Below are 18,800 nucleotides of genomic sequence, written 5' to 3'. Positions count from 1 at the left end.
ACTTCAAGCATCCATGTCAGTTTGGAGCTCCTCACCTTTATCTGGTTTTTTTTATTTCTTTTGGTGCTTTATGGCTCAGAAACAAACCATTCTGATCTTGAGCTTGCAGTAGAGGTAGCTCGATTCTCATGTACCATTATGGAACATCTTTATTATACATCCATGCTCAATAAGTAAGAGGGGCATGGTAGGAGGGTTGCTTAAGGAAACTTCTCTCAGGAAAGACTTGCTGCTAGTTGCACTCAAATTTTGAAACAGTCAAGTTTCCACAGGGGCTTCATTTCCTTCCTCTCCAACCCAGGTTAGTAAGGGTGAGACTCCAGCGTGATAAAAATAAATCAGAAACTTTATTCAGTCATATTCTAAACTAAAAATTGGAACTAGAATGTGCATCTCAAACCCAGACCCCAGAGATGTGCTGATGCTCCATACAGGGGAGGACCCGCGTGAAAGGAAACAATTATTGGCAGAACAGAAGCTGAAGATTCTAGGTAAGAATAAGGGTATGTTCAGCTGGTTGTTGTTTCATGCTTCTGGCTTTTTCAAAGGAATGAAAACAAAGAAGACCTTTAGTATTTCCTACTGCAGAAGAGTATGACATTTGGGCGGGGGGGGGGGGGGAGGAAAGAGAAAAGATTAAGAAAGGAAATGAAAACCGTTGGGGAAATGGAAGAACGCAATTTACTCAAATGGAAGAAAAGAGAAAAGACAGAGAGGGAGGCAAAGCCGGGTCAGATAACTCACTTGGCATTCCCTGCACCTGGTTTCTTTCTTCGGAAAATGTTGAGGAACGTGTTGGAGCGGCAGGGCAGCTTGCCATCACCAACATGCATGCGGACTACGTCAGAGGTGGTGAAGGCACTGCGGACATTCCTCTCGGGCTTGGCAATAATGATGTACATCTTGGGAGTGAACATGCACCCCAGGGCCACCGTTACACTGAGGCTCACTGCAAAGCAGGTGGTGATGATCTTGTAGTTGCTCCCAAAGTAAATGGGCACAAAAGCCAGCCAGATGATGCAGGTGGTGTACATGGTGAAGGCAATATATTTGGCCTCATTGAAGTTGGCGGGCACATTGCGGGTCTTGAAGGCATAATAGGTACAGCTCATGATGAGGAGTCCATTGTAGCCCAGAGGGGCCACCACACCCAGGTTGCTGGTATTGCAGATAAGGTAGACTTCCTTGATACTTGGGTAGGACAGAATGGGCATGGGGGGCTCCATGATGATCAGGGTTACCACCAGGGTTAGCTGCACGCTAATCAGAATTGAGGCGATGATCACCTGGGCCCAGGCACTCATGAACCTGGGCTTCCGGGTGCAGATCTTCTTTTTGCTGCCAGCTAGGATGCGTGCAATTCGGTTGGTTTTGGTCACTAAAGCAGAGTAGCACATGGCAGAGGAGAGGCCAACCAGAAGGCGCTGGAGGTAGCAGGATGTGGTGGTGGGTTTGGCAATGAGAGTAAAAGGGCACACGTAACCGAGGAAGATGCCAGCTAGGATAATGTAGCAGAGCTCGCGACTGGAGGATTTGACAACTGGTGTGTCCCGGTACAGCACAAAGATAAGAGTAACAAATAAGGTGACAAGTATGCCCAGGCAGGAAAAGGCGATGGCTATGATGGATTCTATGTTGCTCCACTCAAGATAGCGCACAGGAATAGGTTCACAGCCTGTAATGAGAAAAATAGCTTTAAAATCCAAGATTTCTGCTGATCAATAATAGCATCGCTTACCAGCTACAGAAAGCACAGCTCTGTTCACATCTTCCGCAATTCGCGTTATTTTAATTACGTGTGAACATGTCTCACTATTACAGAAGTAAATATACATTATTGGCTTGTCTGGACAATCATGTTCTCAAACCTGATCTCGTCATAAGCCTAATGTGACATGTTTGAGCCTATAAAAATAATCTTTTCTCCCAACACCAGCTTTATAAATGGATGCCACTCCGTGGGTGGAACTTCGTTCTACACTTTCAGAAAAAGAAAGAAAAAGAAGGAAGCTAAACTGTGTTTCCAGGGAAGGTTAAATGGTAATAATGTAATAGAATAAGCTAGTAAGCAATAAATTAACAACGTGTTTATTTTCACATAACTGTCCAGAGGTAAGTCCAGCTCACAGACAAGAACTATCTTGACCAGCAGAGTGTTTTAAACATAAATTTTATTTGAATTCTTTAGAAGAATCTGCATTCTCCCATTTATTACATATTACTCACTTTGTCTCACCTCTTGAATTATGTATAACCCATCTGTGGCATCTGAGGGCCTTTGAGTTATCAGCCTCTACTAGAGGTACAAAGGAAGAATGGAATCTCCCATCACACATCTCTTGAAAGGAGAGACAGCACTGTGTTCCTCAATACCTGGCTTATCTTTTTCCTCAGATGGAGAATAAAGTCTGTTTTGTATTTTGCAGAGATAAAGAAATTTGTCAGGTCCTGGAGACAACCCCTTCACTAAACTTCGTGTTTAGTTTGGGCCAGTATTCCCAAATTGTGAGAATAAAAAATACGCCCACAACTTTAAGAAAACACTCCTTGTTCTGCAGCCATGGGAGCAGAGGCCACCAGAACCTGTTCTACTCCTGTTCAATCAACTGCAGCTCCCCTCAAGGACATGGTTTCTGCAAGCCTTCAGTCAGTGTCAACCTGTGTGTCTGATAATCACCCAAGAAGGAACAGACTCATTGCAACAAACAAGTGCCAGCCATTCACAAGCACACACTCTGATCATAGCTGGGGAGAGGGGGAGGGGGCACTCTCGTGAATCAGGGGCCTGTCCATGCCAGAGTTTAAGCATCTTCCTGGAGAACGTCTGCTTTCTCTAAAAAGTCACATTTTTAATCCCAAATCTTCTCATTTCCTTGATAAACTTTAGAAAATGATTAGATAGATAATTTAGGATAACAATGACTATTATGGGGAACTTTTGAGATGACACATCCAATGAATTACAATACGTAAAAGGGGCTGGGGACAAATTAGGAGATAAAATACTGAATAGTCAATACTCCACTCTTTTGATTGGCATACTGAGCTTGCTAAATAAAATTTAAATTCCAATGTAGTCTTTGTCAAAGCGTTTGTAACCTTCTGAAAGCTAGCCCTCATTCCATCCCTTTTTCTATGCAACTTTACCTGGTTTTGTAAATGAGCTAGTCTGTCCTCAGCGCTTTCATCAGAAAAAGAATACCACATTTTAAATTTGTAGAACACAAGTCAGATCTATGGACGTTGAATTAAAACCCTGGTCTAGAGCCAAATTAAGAGCTATAATTAATGATTTTCCTAAACTTCAGGGATATAGGCATAATATTTTCTGCAGAATTCAGGATTTTTATTAGACGCTTACTGTCCTACACTACAGATATATATGAGTTAATTCAACTAATTGTTAGCCTCATGGAGGAAAATGTTTAAAAGCAGCCATTTAGAAAAGAGAAGATTTAAATAACCTAGTGGTGTAAAGTTTAAAAAATAGAAATAGAAAATGCATTACATAAGGCAATTTTGAAAGCCTTTCTTTCAACAAAGATGCAGAAGTATAAACTAAATAAAGATAAAGATAGACTTTATGACATCTTCAAACAATTCTGGGGTAGACTCAACACCTGACAAGAAAGACTATATCTTCTCATTTTATAAACGGGCTTAGTCCTGAACTGGGGGAATCAAACAGAAGAAAATGTAAAATTATCAACTTGGAAAATACCCAATATGTGACTGGACATTTCCAGATAGATTTAAAAAGTAAATAAGCTAGAAATCAATATAGTTATGGATCTTTAGGTAAAACAACTAAAAGAGCCTCTATTCTGTATGATTTGTGAAACTGTAGAGAAGGAAGCCTATAGATACTTCAAACGGATATGTGATTAAAAGAACCAATGTCCCACATTAGCTAAAATTCAGAAGGACATCTACCTAAAGTCTGTCCAGTGACTTAATCTCATGGGAAACACAGGCACCCACAAACTCCTTGTCCTTCCTCTGAGCTCCCAAGGGAAGCGATATGTCTTTCTTATTGATATAGGTGTCTTTATGTCCCCCCATAATCTCGCTATTAATAGAACATCAGATATATTGGTTTAATAAAACCACAGGAATGGTGAAAACATTTAACAATCCTATGCCTGGACCCACAACTAACAACTTTTGAGATTATTATTGGAAGGATACATTATTCTCTGTGACATAAAACCCACATATTTAATCTAGGATTTACTTCTAGACAAGATGTACTATGGTTCCCTATATATGATCAGATCATAGCTGCTCTACTCATGAAAATACCTATATTATCTATAATTTAAAAAAAATTAGGCAAGGAATACCTTTAGTTGCAAAAGGACAAAAGACTTCACAGAAATAGGAAGATGGATTGTTGACAGAGCCCCAAAAAATACAGATTATCATATGTACCTAGATTATCATAACTCTTCTTTTTTTGTGTAAACATGAAAATGATACACCATGATCTAGACATATTAACTCAACAGCAGAGCATATATCAAAGAACCATTGCTCATCGTCAAAGGCTCACAGTAAAAAAGGTACTGCAAAAGTTGTGGATACTATGAAAACACTTTAGAAATACAATAGAAATATTTTAGAGATTATCATGCTAAGCAGACTGCTCTGACTAAAAATCCTAACAGAAAAGTTTCATATAAAACAACAAATTTATTACTAGTAACAAATCTATGAAGTTCAAGTATTCAATTATAGATCACAAAATGTGGCCAGAAAAGAAGTTCTTAAATAAAAATTCCAGAAATTCAATTATTATGTTGTAAGATTCATGAAGATAAATAACTGACAAAACCAGAATGGCTGTTTGATCGTACCAGATAAAATATCTACCAGGCATTGGATAAAATCCTGATGGAATAAATGAAATAATTCATTTCAGTAGGGACAAATTTGCTATAAAATTAAATACTATTGGGAAAACATTTCCAGGATGGCAGATGTGGCCAGTTCATGCTTCATTTGTAATTAAATTAATTAGGAAAAATTGTAAAGGTGGAGGCATTGACTGAAACAATTGCAGGAGAACTTTTGAGTTACTCCAAAGGAATTGTATAGTTTTCTCCCTCCATGGTTTATGAATATGTACTAGCTTAAATAGTATATTTATTTTGCTGGTGCGTTGAAGCATTCTGTTGAAAAGCCACAATACTTACAAAGGCTAAAATATTAGATTCTGTGGTCTTAGTTAATGTGTTCCCACTGACCAATCTAGTGATATGGGAACCTTTTCATTGGAACACTTATTCATGAATTTAAACTGTGCAATTCTGTCCTCATTTCCAACTCCTAGACAAATGAAAAAGGAACCTTAATATTGTTGAAGTTTACACCCCTTAGTGATTTAATCTGAGGTTCTTCAGAGAGTTTCCAGAAGTTGAAGGCACATGGAAATTGACCATTAATTGAAGAAGCTTATAGGAAGCTGATGACTACACAATGGTCTTCTGTGCAAGATCATCTGAAGAAGATTCTTACATATATCATACTTTCCTTTGTATACTCTTTCTTATTCATACTTTTCTTCTTCACTGATTTGAAGCTATTCAAATCTGAGTTTGTCTTTAATGATCTCCTTACTGGTAATAAGTATTTGCCAGACCCTACGCTTTACTAAAAAATCATTAACACAATAATTCAATTATATCAAGCTATTGGTAGGTATGTTACATTAACTTTTCCAATAATGATACTATTTTTATATGCAAAGATTGCACAAGTTCAGATGCTTGAAAGGACTGAGAAGATTCACAGAACATACTTATATAATGTTTTTACTTAAGGGCAAAAGGTGTAATATACTAAGAGAAAGACAGTGCAGGTAAGCGCCAAGGGGCAAAGGGAGATCCAGGTGCAAGCCCTCTAAGATCCTTACTCCCACAAGGGTACACTTCACCTTTGAAATGAGAGCTCAAGGCAGAAGTCCCCAGTGAAGTCTTTTTATGATCTTTAAGTCATACAGCCAAGTCTGTCTGTCTAATATGTCAGCTGAAATCCATTGGTAAACAAACTGGTTTTGGTTGTCACCAAGTGGAGCTTCACTCTCTAAACTGTGTATCATAAATATCAGTCCCCTTAATGTAGCCGAGAGTGAAAAACCAGTACTCAGGCATCTGCACAAGTAATCACAGAATCATTCCAAACCTAGCTATAAACTAAGCCTATTCTACACAGTGTAGTGGACACAAGTGAAGAAAAATATGCTTATGCTAGAAGGAGATATAAGTATTCTGTGCTGAAACAGTAGCATTTTGTCAACAACATGCCAAAACAATGTACCTACAACTCTACCGTGGTTGCTTTATTTCTTGTGAAGGTCCTAGGTTCTTTTTCCTATGGGGAAACCAGACCTTTCAAGGTCAATCCAGAATCCCCCCAAAACAGAATCACTTGAGGATTGGGACTGAATGTTTATATTTTGAACCAGCTTCTTAAACATGTTTTCTCCTCCTTTTTCTTCTTTCCTTCTTCTCTTATTTTTTTAGACATCTTAAATTTGAGAAGCATTAGCTTTGATTCTTTGAGAGACTTAGCTGTAATATCCATATTGTCCATATAAGTGATATGATATGTAATAGACTTTTTTGGTCCTGTTTTGAGGCTTAAAAAGAAGAGTTCTCCAATCCCCACGTGTGTTTAGGTATCCTAAGACTGGAAGGGATAGGAGTTACCTTCATCCAGTGGCCCTGCCTGACCCCCAGCATCTAAAAGCAGAAGCCATTATGTGAGTTGTGCATACTGTATCTAAAGCCTCAAGAACTTAAGGTCTTGGCAGTATCTGTGGTTACAGTTATCCCAGAGAATCCAGAGCCATTAGACAGATCCATTTTCCTTCAAGCAGACTACAAATTACTGACCAAAATCCAAGAATTACTGATCTGAGGGAAAGGAAGTTACTCCTAATTTTTAGACAAATTTTGGTTCACTTGTAAGATTCAACTGCACAGGAGGAAGCTATAATTTAATACTGGACTTCTTCCCAATTAGGTTAATACCAATTTAATATAACCGAAGAAATAAAGAAAGTCCACATTTATTCTATTTAAAATGTCTTGGGACATTTAATAACATTTACAATAATGCTTCATAATTAATAAAGCTTTGTCAAAATGCTGTCTTTAATGGTATCACATTAATATCAATTACCTACAAGGAAGAATTCTATTTCATAGCTAATGTTCAACTCAAATATCCCCTTCTCTATGAAGCCTCTTGTCTTACCAGGGGAAAATAATTGCTTTTTTTACTCTGTGTTCATATGACATTTTGTACATACTCCTGTTGTAGGACTTCTACTTGATTGCTTATATGCTCACATTTCATATGAAATTCCTCCCCGTGATATAAACTTATATAAACCTATATGTTTCTAGTTTCTCCAAAAAATGCCTGGCACAAAGCAGGTGGTGGTGTATATAAAATTAAGTAAATGAGTAGATAGTGTAAGAGGTCAGAGTAACTGTTGGGATGGACAAAAATGGTAAAAACTAATTAATTTCTATAGCTTAATATTTTCTATTTTTAATGATAAAATTTAGTGTAGTCTGGCTTTCTCATCCTATTTGACTTTTGAACAGAAATAAGTAGCACCAGATTACATATAATTGGTTCGTGAATTGTTAAACTACTGTCAAGTTTTATAGCGTGTCAGAAGAGATCTCTGTTTATGCATCTTAAGAAATAAGTGTGAAATTGAAGTGCTGAATTAAAATGTGCATTTTTCCAAGAAGAAAATATGAAAAACTTATGAACGAAAGTGCTACAGAAAGTGCTTCCTTTAAGAAATGTACCATTTTTTTCTTTAGAGCCAAAAAAACAACATATTCTAATGAAAATAAAACTCACTTATAAACATGTTTTTATTCATTAATATTAGAGTTTTTGGAAAATATAGGGAGAGTAGCTATCTTGTAAAATGATTTTATGCGTATAAACAAAGTCCACCTTCAGTAAAAAACACCATTTCCTAAAGAAGAATGATTTCTCACTCTTTTCTATTAACTAAAATTCAGTCAAAAGAAGATCCACCTGTGAAAACAAAACACCTACTGAAAGGCAATGCATTTACTCCTCTGAGTGTTTCTACTGAATTTTGGCATTCTCTGCCTGTGGGTTTTCTCTTTTCACAACTACTGCTACCATGGCAACAACCAATAAGACACTGCCATGTGCTGCATCCTTGTTCTGAGCCTGACATGCCTCCAAATAAGACCTCATTTTCCATTCATGTGTAAGGCTGAAAGGAATCCAGAAATGACAGGTGTCATTAAAACTAAGTATAAATTAGTATCAAAGATGTGTATTCTGAAAGATCCTAAACATAAGATATATGTGTGTGGGTGTGTGTATATATATTAATGTAATGTATATAATATATATACACACACCCACACACATATACATACATATATATATTTGCAAAATAATCAAATCTATTGCTATTAGAAAAGGGCAGCCTGATTTGTTGCTCGGCTCAACTAAAGAGACCTTTACACATATGATGGATGATAGACTAACTGTTTTAGAAAGATAATCACATTAAATATCTATGTACAGTCAAGGAGGATATTTTTTTATGCGCTACTAACTCAAAGAGCCTTAATTCAATGGTGATGATCATTTGGCAGTAGGCCAAAAATATACCCACAATGGAAGATCTCTAGGGAATAAAATATATGACTTTGAGTTCCATTATGTTAACGTATTAGATCTTTTTAAAAAGTTTCTTTGTATTTTAACGTTTTAAAATAGGATAGACGTTCTTTATCATGTATGAAATAAGCCCCAAAGTGAAAATGGAGCAGTAGGAAAAGTTGGGGGAAGCCCAAGAAAAGGTAGATAAAAGAAAAATTCTTATACCTCCAAGCCAGAACTTCTGACTTCTAAGATGAACCAGAGAAAGGCTAGGTTTGTCTCCGAGCCTCTTCCTAGTCAGCTGCAGTCTCCGTCAAAGAGCAGAGAGGGCTGACTTGAGACAAAAAGACCCAGCATGAAGCACACACTATATGGAGGAGGATAAAGATGTGAACAGAGGCACAGCACGAGTGGGAGAGAAGCCTTGTTGGCCAAAAGTGGTTGGAAAAGCTTTTCCAAGCCATTCCATTGCATGCAACCATGAGATAAGTTAGACCCAGGGATAAAAACACTGGATTCTCATAGTGGATTCTCTATTAACCAAACACACTGACCAGGATGAACTTAGGTGAGCCCCTTCTTCTTTCTATTTCTCTCAATAGGACATTTACGAGGCAGCTATGATGTTCAAGACACTAGACTATGAGCCAGAGAGTAATGTTTCTAAAGGGATGGGACAGGAACCAGGCACCTTAGAATCTGCTGGGTCCCATCTCAGAACTAGTGATGGGATTCTCTGGAAGTGGGTATTTCCTGGGGAGTTTTTAGGCATAATAAAGTTGAATAACAATTTTCAGCTACAGAATAAAAATATGAGTGAGATACAGTTTGTACCTTCAAAAATATTCTAATCTAATTTCCCTTCTTTAAAGAAGGTCTTTGTACTCAACAATTTCTAAAGGCTTTCTGACACTCATTTTAGTTTAACTTTTTCTAACAAGATTAACATTTTACAAGGTACTTCACTAAATAAGTAAAATTTTCATTATGTGACCTGGTTCTATTTACCCAGCCATTTTTGGTGTGTTTTGAGTAAGCCATACAATTTCTTAGTTGCTATTCTTATTTGGGAACAGATAAAAAATTAAAAAAACAATCAGGAATGTTACCCTCCCTAATGATTTTCAACAACACCCAGGGAGGCAGAGGATCAAGACCCAGGGAACTGAGCTCAGCTTCTAGCTAGTTTCGTGACCTTGGGCACACAAGTACACCTCTCTGGGCCTCAGCTTCCCCCTCTAAAAGGAGGGATGAGATTACTCAGGTGACAAAAATCTCTGTGTACTCAGATGGCAGCTTCCATGGCTCTATTACTCCTAAAATTTCTGAAAGGTATTTGTGAAACACATCTCATGTGTGAGTTCATACCAGGGTCCACAGAAAACAAAACTTGTATATTTTAACATTTCTCTAATGCAACTTACAAACTGATAATCCATCCATATGATTCCCATTGACTTTACTAGTAAATCATTTCTTGCATTCATATATTCCTCTCCGTTCCTGCTGCAGCTGCCCTAGTCTACAGCCTTTGAAATTACTCACTTGGACCAATACAATAGCTTCCTAGTTTCTGTTTTTCATCCAATATCACTACACTCCTTATACTACCGCCAGGAGCATCTTTTGGGGACACAGATATCATGATGTTATTCGCTACTTTATTATTTTTTTTATTAAAATTTTTTTTAGCATTTATTTATTTTTGAGAGACAGAGCATGAATGGGAGAGGGGTGGAGAGAGAAGGAGACAGAGAATCCATTGCAGGCTCCAGACTACAAGCTGTAAGCACAGAGCCTGAAGCGGGGCTTGAACTAATTAACCATTAAATCATGACCTGGACCGAAGTCAGACGCTTAACTGAGTAAGCCACTCAGGAGCCCCTGTTATTTGCTACTTTAAATCCTTCCGTGTTTTTCCTGTGCTTAAAGCCGCAGTCCAAACCCTTAGGAAAAGGTCATGCAGAAGATTGTTACCATCCACCTTCAGCATGCTTGTCCAGTCTCACTTCTGGCCTCTGCTAGGTCCTTGTGTCTACCAACCAGCCTCATACACTTGTGGCTTTCCCCACACGTGTTATATGCCTTCATTTTTCCCATCTTCTACTTTCTCTCTGGAATTCCTCTCATCTTCTTATCTGCCTCACAAGTTTTATGTACTTTCTTAATATCTCTACTACATTAAAACAATCTTAGATTATTTTTTACATGTTTCTTCCCTGATAAGTTTTAAGCAAAATAAAATAATAAAGCAAGACAAATTTAAAGCAAAAGAATACTGCCTCATGCATAGATGTTCAACAAATGTTTGCTAATATACATGCAGGTGACTAGTAGTATCTTTTAAAAAAAATTGAAAAAAACAGAAAATAGCTGGTATACCAGAATGTCCCTTTAATACACTTTTATTTATATTTAAATAAATATTTAAATAAATAAATAAATAAATAAATAAATATTTAAATGAACTTGCTTTACAATATAAATCTTGGAAAAGTTGTGAGCGGCTTCTCTGTGCTCTTTGACATGAGCATTAAAAAATGCACACTTTAGGGGCCCACGGGTGGCTCAGTCGGTTAAGCGTCCGATTTTGGCTTAGTTCATGGTCTCGCATTTCATGGGTTTGAGCCCCACGTTCTGTGCTGACAGCTCAGAGCCTGGAGCCTGTTTCAGATTCTGTGTCTCCCTCTCTCTCTGCCCCTCCACAGTTCATGCTCTCTCTCTCTCTCTCTCTCTCCCTCTCTCTCAAAAATAAACATTAAAAAAATTTTTTTAAAGTGCACACTGTAAATAAACATTGAAAAAGGCACGAACTGCATGTTCATATTTTAAACAATGGGCACATTGGGAAAGCCCATAATCAGTGACAAGATCTAAAGTGAGGCAGCTCCTACCTGTTAAATCTGCACTGGGCCACCACCCTAAGTCACAGGCTTTGCAGGTGAATTCATCTTGCACATATTCATTCTCTTTGCAGGCTGTGCAAATCCAGCAGCAACTCACTTCTCCTTTCCGTATGACCTGTAACACAGAGATAATTCATATGCCTTAAAGATGGTCTCTCCAGAAAGTCTTCTATTTCATATAAGGACTTATTTTCATACTACAATAAAAAAAAAGAGTAACTCTTCAAAATATCCTATATGCTGAGGAACGTTAAGTACATGCATTCGAATAGGCCTGATTATCTTCAAGTTCAGATGTGAATTTCAGTTCATTCCATGCTGGGTTTGGAGGCTTTTCAAAAATAATTTCTTTCATAAAGGGAATTGATGACATTATATTTTTTAGTGTTACAAAAATGAAACAGCTAAATTTTATTATTTATATTCATCTGTATTAATTGTTCTCAGAAAAATAAAAATAAATTTTTCTTCTCTGAAAGAGCAATGTTTAGCCACAAATTTCTTACGTAATAAAACCTTATTTATTCATAAAATCTGAGGATTGATTTTTAAATGAATTTTGTAACTATGAACATATGAGCAACTTTATACACATAAAAACAGAATGATGGCCAAGAAAGTCAACCCTGTTATTGGCCTTGTGACTTGCTCTAGTGAATTTAAAAGATCACATAAATTGTTGGAAGAAAAATTATTTTTAGCCCCAAATTACAATGAATCAAAAATTACAAAGAATCATTTATTATTGGAGTAGTTTAAACTTTCTCCCATTTTCTTTCTTTTTTTTTTTTTTTTTAACGTTTATTTATTTTTGAGACAGAGAGAGGCAGAGCATGAACAGAGGAGGGGCAGAGAGAGAGGGAGACACAGAATCTGAAGCAGGCTCCAGGCTCTGAGCTGTCAGCCCAGAGCCTGACGCGGGGCTCGAACTCACGGACCGCGAGATTGTGACCTGAGCCGAAGTCGGCCACTTAACCGACTGAGCCACCCAGGTGCCCCCTTTCTCCCATTTTCAATTTGTTTGGTAAGCAAATTTCACTTGGCATAATAAAAAAAAAGTCAAAACACACTGCATTTAAAGTGAGTTTTTTGTAAACAGCACATAATTAGATCTTGCTTTCATCTCCAGTCTGAGAACTTCTGCCTTTCATTGAAGTGTTTCATACATTTACATTTAGTATAATCATTGATGTGGCTGGATATAAATATTTTGATCAGATAGATGTTGGACATTGTGTACATAAGGCGTAGAGTCCTGGATGTTTTTCCCTGAAGAATTAATTATTGGTCTTTGTTCTGGCGGCAAACTACTCGTGGCTCAGTTTGAGCCTTGTTTTTAATCTTTTAGGATAAGTCTAGAAGATTGTCTGCTCTAGAAATAATTAAGCCTCATATTAAAGTGTAATCACCTGGGGTTTCTACTTAATTCCTTGTGTATTCAACAAGGTATCTCCACTCTGGCTTGTGAAAAATGAGACAATTCCTGGGTCTGTGTAAGCTCAGGGATTCCAGCTCCCCAGTAATTGTTTTCTACCTGGACTTTTTGAATTCTACCCTACTCATATGCAGATCGGTGTTTGGCCAAATATTCAAGGGAACCTGTGTGTTAACCTCTGGGACTCTTTCTGAATAGATCTCCTCTCCCTTACACTGCAGTACAAATTCTCGCTGCCTTGGCCTTCCTAAATCTTGATTTCTGTCTTCTTAAATTAGCAAGGTCTCCAAGCTCTGTATTCTCTTTCATTGCACAACAATCAGGGAATTGCCTCCAGGCATAAAGCCTTAGTGACTTTTGGGTTCATCTTGTTTGTTTGCCTACACTTCCCTGGAATCAAGGTCATGCACTGTTTTCCAATGTCTGAACACAGTTATTTCATATATTATGTCAAGTTTTCTAGTTGTTTACAGCAAAAGGCAGTCTGGACTCCCTTACTCTTTTATGGCTAGAAGCAAAAGTTCTTCCCTAATACAGTAAATATTATTAAATGTTTTCGTATGTAAAATCAGGAATTAAATTGTAAATATTGCCATACCTTAAAATAATACAAACTCTAGCTTTTGTGAAAATAAAATTATCTTCTCACAGAGCAGGTCAAAATTTATATATTTATCTTAGAATTACATATAAAATATCAAATAACAGTCTATTTTCAGAAAATGTAAAATGTTTTCTTTTTCTTCGTTTACTTTCAAATGACTTTAGAAAGTAGAATCAGATTAAGTCTTTTCAAAAACTAGCCCCAACTTCAAAATAAGCATGGAAAATTTACATTCTAGATAATAATTTTTTAAGTGATATATGAGAAAAATTCAATAAATGAATACTACTTTCTTATTTTAGTTGGTATAAAAAGTATAGTAAAAGCCATCACAAAATACTGTATGACTTCAGTCAGCTTTGTGTTTTTCTCTCACTATAAAATTAATGCTACTAATTTGACAAATTCAAAAGGTGATAATGCTAAGCAAATTTATTTATTCAGGATGACTAGTGAAGGTAGATCCTACGAGTGACTCTTGGAAAGTCTTTAAAATTAGGTTTTAAATGATTAAATAAATGAATGAATAAATGATTAACTTATACCTTTACTATTAATTATATAATTATATAAAGGTATATAATCAATTATATAATTAACAATTATAAAATTAAAATTATACAAATATTATAAAATTATGTAATTATATCATTATAAAATTATAAAACATAATTATATCATTATTTATTAATAATAAAAAATGAAGCTGCTCACATGCAGTTTTTTTTTATGTCTTCTTTATTCTGCCACCAAGTATGTGTACTTTTGGCATACAATGTCTATAATATCTGATTTGTCTTTTCCATCTCTCAGTCACCCCTCTAGACTGAGATTTTAACACTTTACACTTGAATTTTGGGCCCTGTCTTTTAATTATACAACATGCTCTAATTTCTTCTTGCAGTTACTTACTTACTTCTTACTCTTACTTCTTCTTTCTCTAATTTCTTAACATGCAGAGCTTCCTAGATCACGGGAATGCCCAGTGGGCTCCTCAAGAGAAGGGACCAAGCCAGCTCGTTGTTTTCAGATCATTGTCATCAAGGGATAGATATGTACCCAAAACACACAGTAGGTGGTCAGTGGGTGGTGACTTGAATCTTTTTAAAACATACAATTAGGCCACTCAAAGAAGTTTAGTGCCTCCCAACCCCAATACCTTTGCAACATAAGCTCTTTAGTCAGGCATTCACTTAGTCCCTGGTCCTTGCTTCTGCACTTAACTCTGTCTGTTAATAATTTCTTACATAAGTCTGTCAAATGAGGACAGAGCCTCTGTGCCAACCCCTCATTTTGTCCTCATTAATGTCCACATAACTCTGTTTTGTTTGTTTGTTTTGGAGGAAGGTTTCAAGTAGACTAGAAACATCATCAAATTTGTGTTTCATCTGACTTGCTTTGTGCAAGGAGTAACCTAGAGAATACACTTTAAAGAAAGAGATAAAGAAGAGAGAATGTGTGTGCGTGTGTGTGTGCGTGTTTATAGGTGTGTGTTAACCCATGGCTCTCACATGGAACCATATAGCGAACAAATAAATACATTTTCATAAAGAAAGAACATAATCTCCCATTTAGGATGTCACCTTTCTCCACAAGTCCAAAGTCCATCTGTGTCAATACTCTCAAGGGTAGGTACAACATTACAAGCTTCAGACAGTATTTCTGGAGCAGTAAATCCTTTCAAACAGGGCCTTATTTACAATTCTCTAAGAGCTAAAATATAGTTGGCATTTCATTACTACAAGTTAGATTTTGTCCGCTAGCTTTTTTCATATCTATATGGTAGATATGTTTCATTTAGGTACAGTTTTTTAAAATATTGTTATTGTCTCTAATTTATGTTCAAATCTCCTTCAGATATTCAAATCAAAATCATATTATTGATTATTTGTATATTTTGTTTTTTTATATGAGTCATGCTTACTAATATTTCTTTTGCATGTACAGTGGCATCATTATTAGTTACTTTTGTTAATCTCTTACTGTGCCTAATTTATAAATTAAACCTTATCATCGGTATATAAGTCTAGGAAAAAACATAGCATATATTACAGGTTTGGTACTATTTGGGATTTCAGCCATCCATAGGGAGGGAGGTGTCCTGGATTATATTCCCCACAAACAAGAGGAGACTACTGTAGTATACACCCAATAACTGAATAAAGTATTTTTTCACTTTTGTCACAGAAAATACTTTTTATGATAGATCTGAATCACAACAACAGTTTTGATATTTTACTGAAACTGCCCTTGAAGGACCAAGGCTTACTAAGTCCCCGAGCCTGCTTTGATTCTTTCTAGATCCTGCGTACACAGTGCTGTTGATTGCTAGTGAGACTAGGTGACCTGCTGGTACACGCAATGCCATTATTCAATTACATACACACTGTAGGAGTCTTAAAAGATTCATGCAATAGGAAAGCAAGTGTTCATTCTGTGACTCAGTTTCTGAAGTAACATGAAATGGATTTTTTAAATTAAGGTTTTATTTAGAAAAAGAACGTAAGAAAATAAATAGCATCAAGAGAAAATAATGAAGGAAAGGTAACTGTGAATCAAAGGAAACAGAGAAAATTTTCCTCAGAAGAGAACTGCCTAAAAGACTAAACAGAATAAAGAAACTGAGTCTACTCTAATCAGGACTGGGGGAGAATCAGCTACAAGAGAGAAGAGCTAACCCTGCCCCCCAATCAACTTAATGGCTGATGTTTTTCTCCAGCTACACTGAGTTCCTCAAAGGAATGGGCCATGGTTGAGCTTCCTTTGCATTCCCTGTACTAGTGAGGTACTAAAGCTGAAGGGACTCCATCTTGGAAACGCTCCATCTTGGGGCACCTGGGTGGCTCAGTTAGTTTAGCATCTAGTTAAGCATCTGACTCTTGGTTCAACTCAGGTCATGAGCTCACGGTTCGTGACATGGAGCCTGGCATTGGGCTCTGTGCTCATGGTTTGGAGGCTTTTTGGGATTCTCTCTCAACCTCTTTCTCTGCCCCTCCTCTGCTTGTGCTGTCTCTATCTCTCTCAAAACAAACAAACAAACAAACAAACAAATATTTTTTTAAAAAAAGAAAAAGAAAAGTTCCATCTCTGCTGTTTTTCTACTAGGCCCCATTTACTCATGTTCCATATTTTACCTCTGAATAAGCCAACGAAGCTATGTTCTCACTTCAAGGGGAAAGTAAGAAAGTTAATCATTCTCTGAAATTTGTCCTGGGCCCCAAATACCTGATAACACCTAAGAAGAGCCGAATTCCAAACATGTTCCAGGACATTAACTGCAAACAAACCTTGGCTGATACTGGCATCAATACTCCTACCTTCAGTAATGTATGGAATAATACCTATTGTACAGCTCATACTCACCTTTGAATGGCCTCTACCCTGGATTCCTGAAGAAACATGTACCTTAGACCCTTTTCTAATATGAACCCCTAACCCCAAGCAATGATGAGACTCATTCTCCTTTCCTTTTCAAGTCTCCCAGACACTCCGTCTGCTATTCTCTGTCACTCAGGTTATTTAATAAATTCTTCCACTTTCTCTTGCTGGTGTTTGGTTTCTATCCTGTGTGAAGTAAAGGACCCTTTTGGCTGGTCTTGTGGGACCTTCCCCTGGATCCTCAGACCCAGCCCATCTGCATCACTAGTATAATTCTTGGCCCATGTTAATTTCTCAATAATGTAGACGGATGAAAAGAGGAAAATAATATAGACTATGACATAAACAGAAGAAACAGAAATGAATTCAAAGAATGGAAAAGAAGAGTAAGGGACGAAAACCCTACAAAAAATAAATACAAAATATCAATTAAAATCCCTACATTGTAATTTGTTATATGGAAAATATAATAAAAATGGCATGGGAATATAAAATCATAACAAGAATGGGGCACCAAGGTGGCTCAGTCGGTTAAACATTTGACTCTTGATTTTGGCTCAGGTCATGATCTCACAGTCCATGAGTTTGAGCCCCGCATCAGGTCTGTGCTAACAGTGCAGAACCTCCTTGGGATTCTCTGTTCTCTGTCTGTCTGTCTCTCAAAATAAATAAATAAAATCTTAAAATCATCACAAGAATGGACATATATAAAGTCAGGTTTTTTGCTAGGACCTCTGTACAGAATTACACTAACCCTTCATTGCCACTCAGTGCAGTGGAGTTAATTACATGCGTTCTGTAGGTGAGGAAGCCGTTGCAGAAGGGATTGGTATCTTGTGCAAATCTCAGTCTTGTTATCTGCAGTTATTTTCAAAAGGCAGACACTCCTAGTGTAACAACGGCTGCTAAGGCGATGACATGTTATGTGGAGAAACAAAATTATATCTCAGAGCCTGGTAGATATATATTCAATTAATCAACCTTTGTTTAGTGGCCCAGTGTGTCAGACATGGTGCTATGCATGGGATAAATTATTGAAGAACCCAATTGTTAGTGTTAAGGAGCTCAAAATCTAATATAATGTGTTAAGTGTACTGATAGAGGAATGAAACGCTTATGCAGAACATATATATTCAATTATTCACTCATTCTCTTACAACATGCGTTTAAAGTGCATATAATGTGCCAGGCACCATGTCAAGGCTAGACATAGTCAGTGAACAAAACAGATAATATCCCCATCCTGAGGAGGAGCTATTATTCTAGAGAAGGGTTTTGAGAAAACTAAAGGGAGAAAGAGGAATAGGGTGCAGGGCAGGGACCAAGGTGAGGCAAGTGTAGCACCTAGGGACCAAATTTAAAGAGACACCCACCCTCAGCATTGTGTAAGTATGCACCCTGCATTTGCACAACCTCGAGAGTGAGTGCCTCCCTAAATCTTGGGCACTAGGCACCTCATTTGCCTCATGGTGGTCCTAGATAGGGGGATGCCTGGAATAAGGAATTGCAATCTTGCATTTGGTGATTAGATAAGGCATCACTAAGATATTGCCATTTAAGTAAAGACTTGAGAGAAGGAAAGGGTATAAGCCCTGAATATATGCAGTGGAAGAGTATTCTAGGCAGAGGCAACAGCTAGAACAGAGTTGGTATGCTGCATACTCATACTTCCTTCTCTATTTTCTGTATGTATGTTATACTTCAATAAATGTTTACTTACAAAAGCAAATGGGTCTGCCACTGCCACTGTCCAGTATCACGTCATTTAGCAGCAGCACCTATCAGGTGCTATCTGCCCAAAAGT

The 18,800-nt window shown here is 37.1% G+C and overlaps 1 protein-coding gene across 2 annotated transcripts in view; it reads right to left on the bottom strand.

Annotated features, from left to right (window-relative positions):
- GRM1 (glutamate metabotropic receptor 1) overlaps positions 1–18,800 on the bottom strand; it is a 419,295-nt gene that overhangs the window by 35,429 nt on the left and 365,066 nt on the right. For both annotated transcript variants that reach the window (XM_049654488.1, XM_049654489.1), the window contains exons 6-7: positions 11,568–11,694; positions 745–1,675 (exon numbers count right to left, since the gene is read on the bottom strand). In XM_049654488.1, coding sequence (XP_049510445.1) covers positions 745–1,675; positions 11,568–11,694 — 1,058 coding nt within the window. The remainder of the gene's footprint in view (positions 1–744; positions 1,676–11,567; positions 11,695–18,800) is intronic.

Source organism: Panthera uncia (assembly GCF_023721935.1).
Source record: "Panthera uncia isolate 11264 chromosome B2 unlocalized genomic scaffold, Puncia_PCG_1.0 HiC_scaffold_24, whole genome shotgun sequence".
Lineage (NCBI taxonomy): Eukaryota > Metazoa > Chordata > Mammalia > Carnivora > Felidae > Panthera > Panthera uncia.
This window is presented reverse-complemented; position numbering and strand designations above follow the sequence as displayed.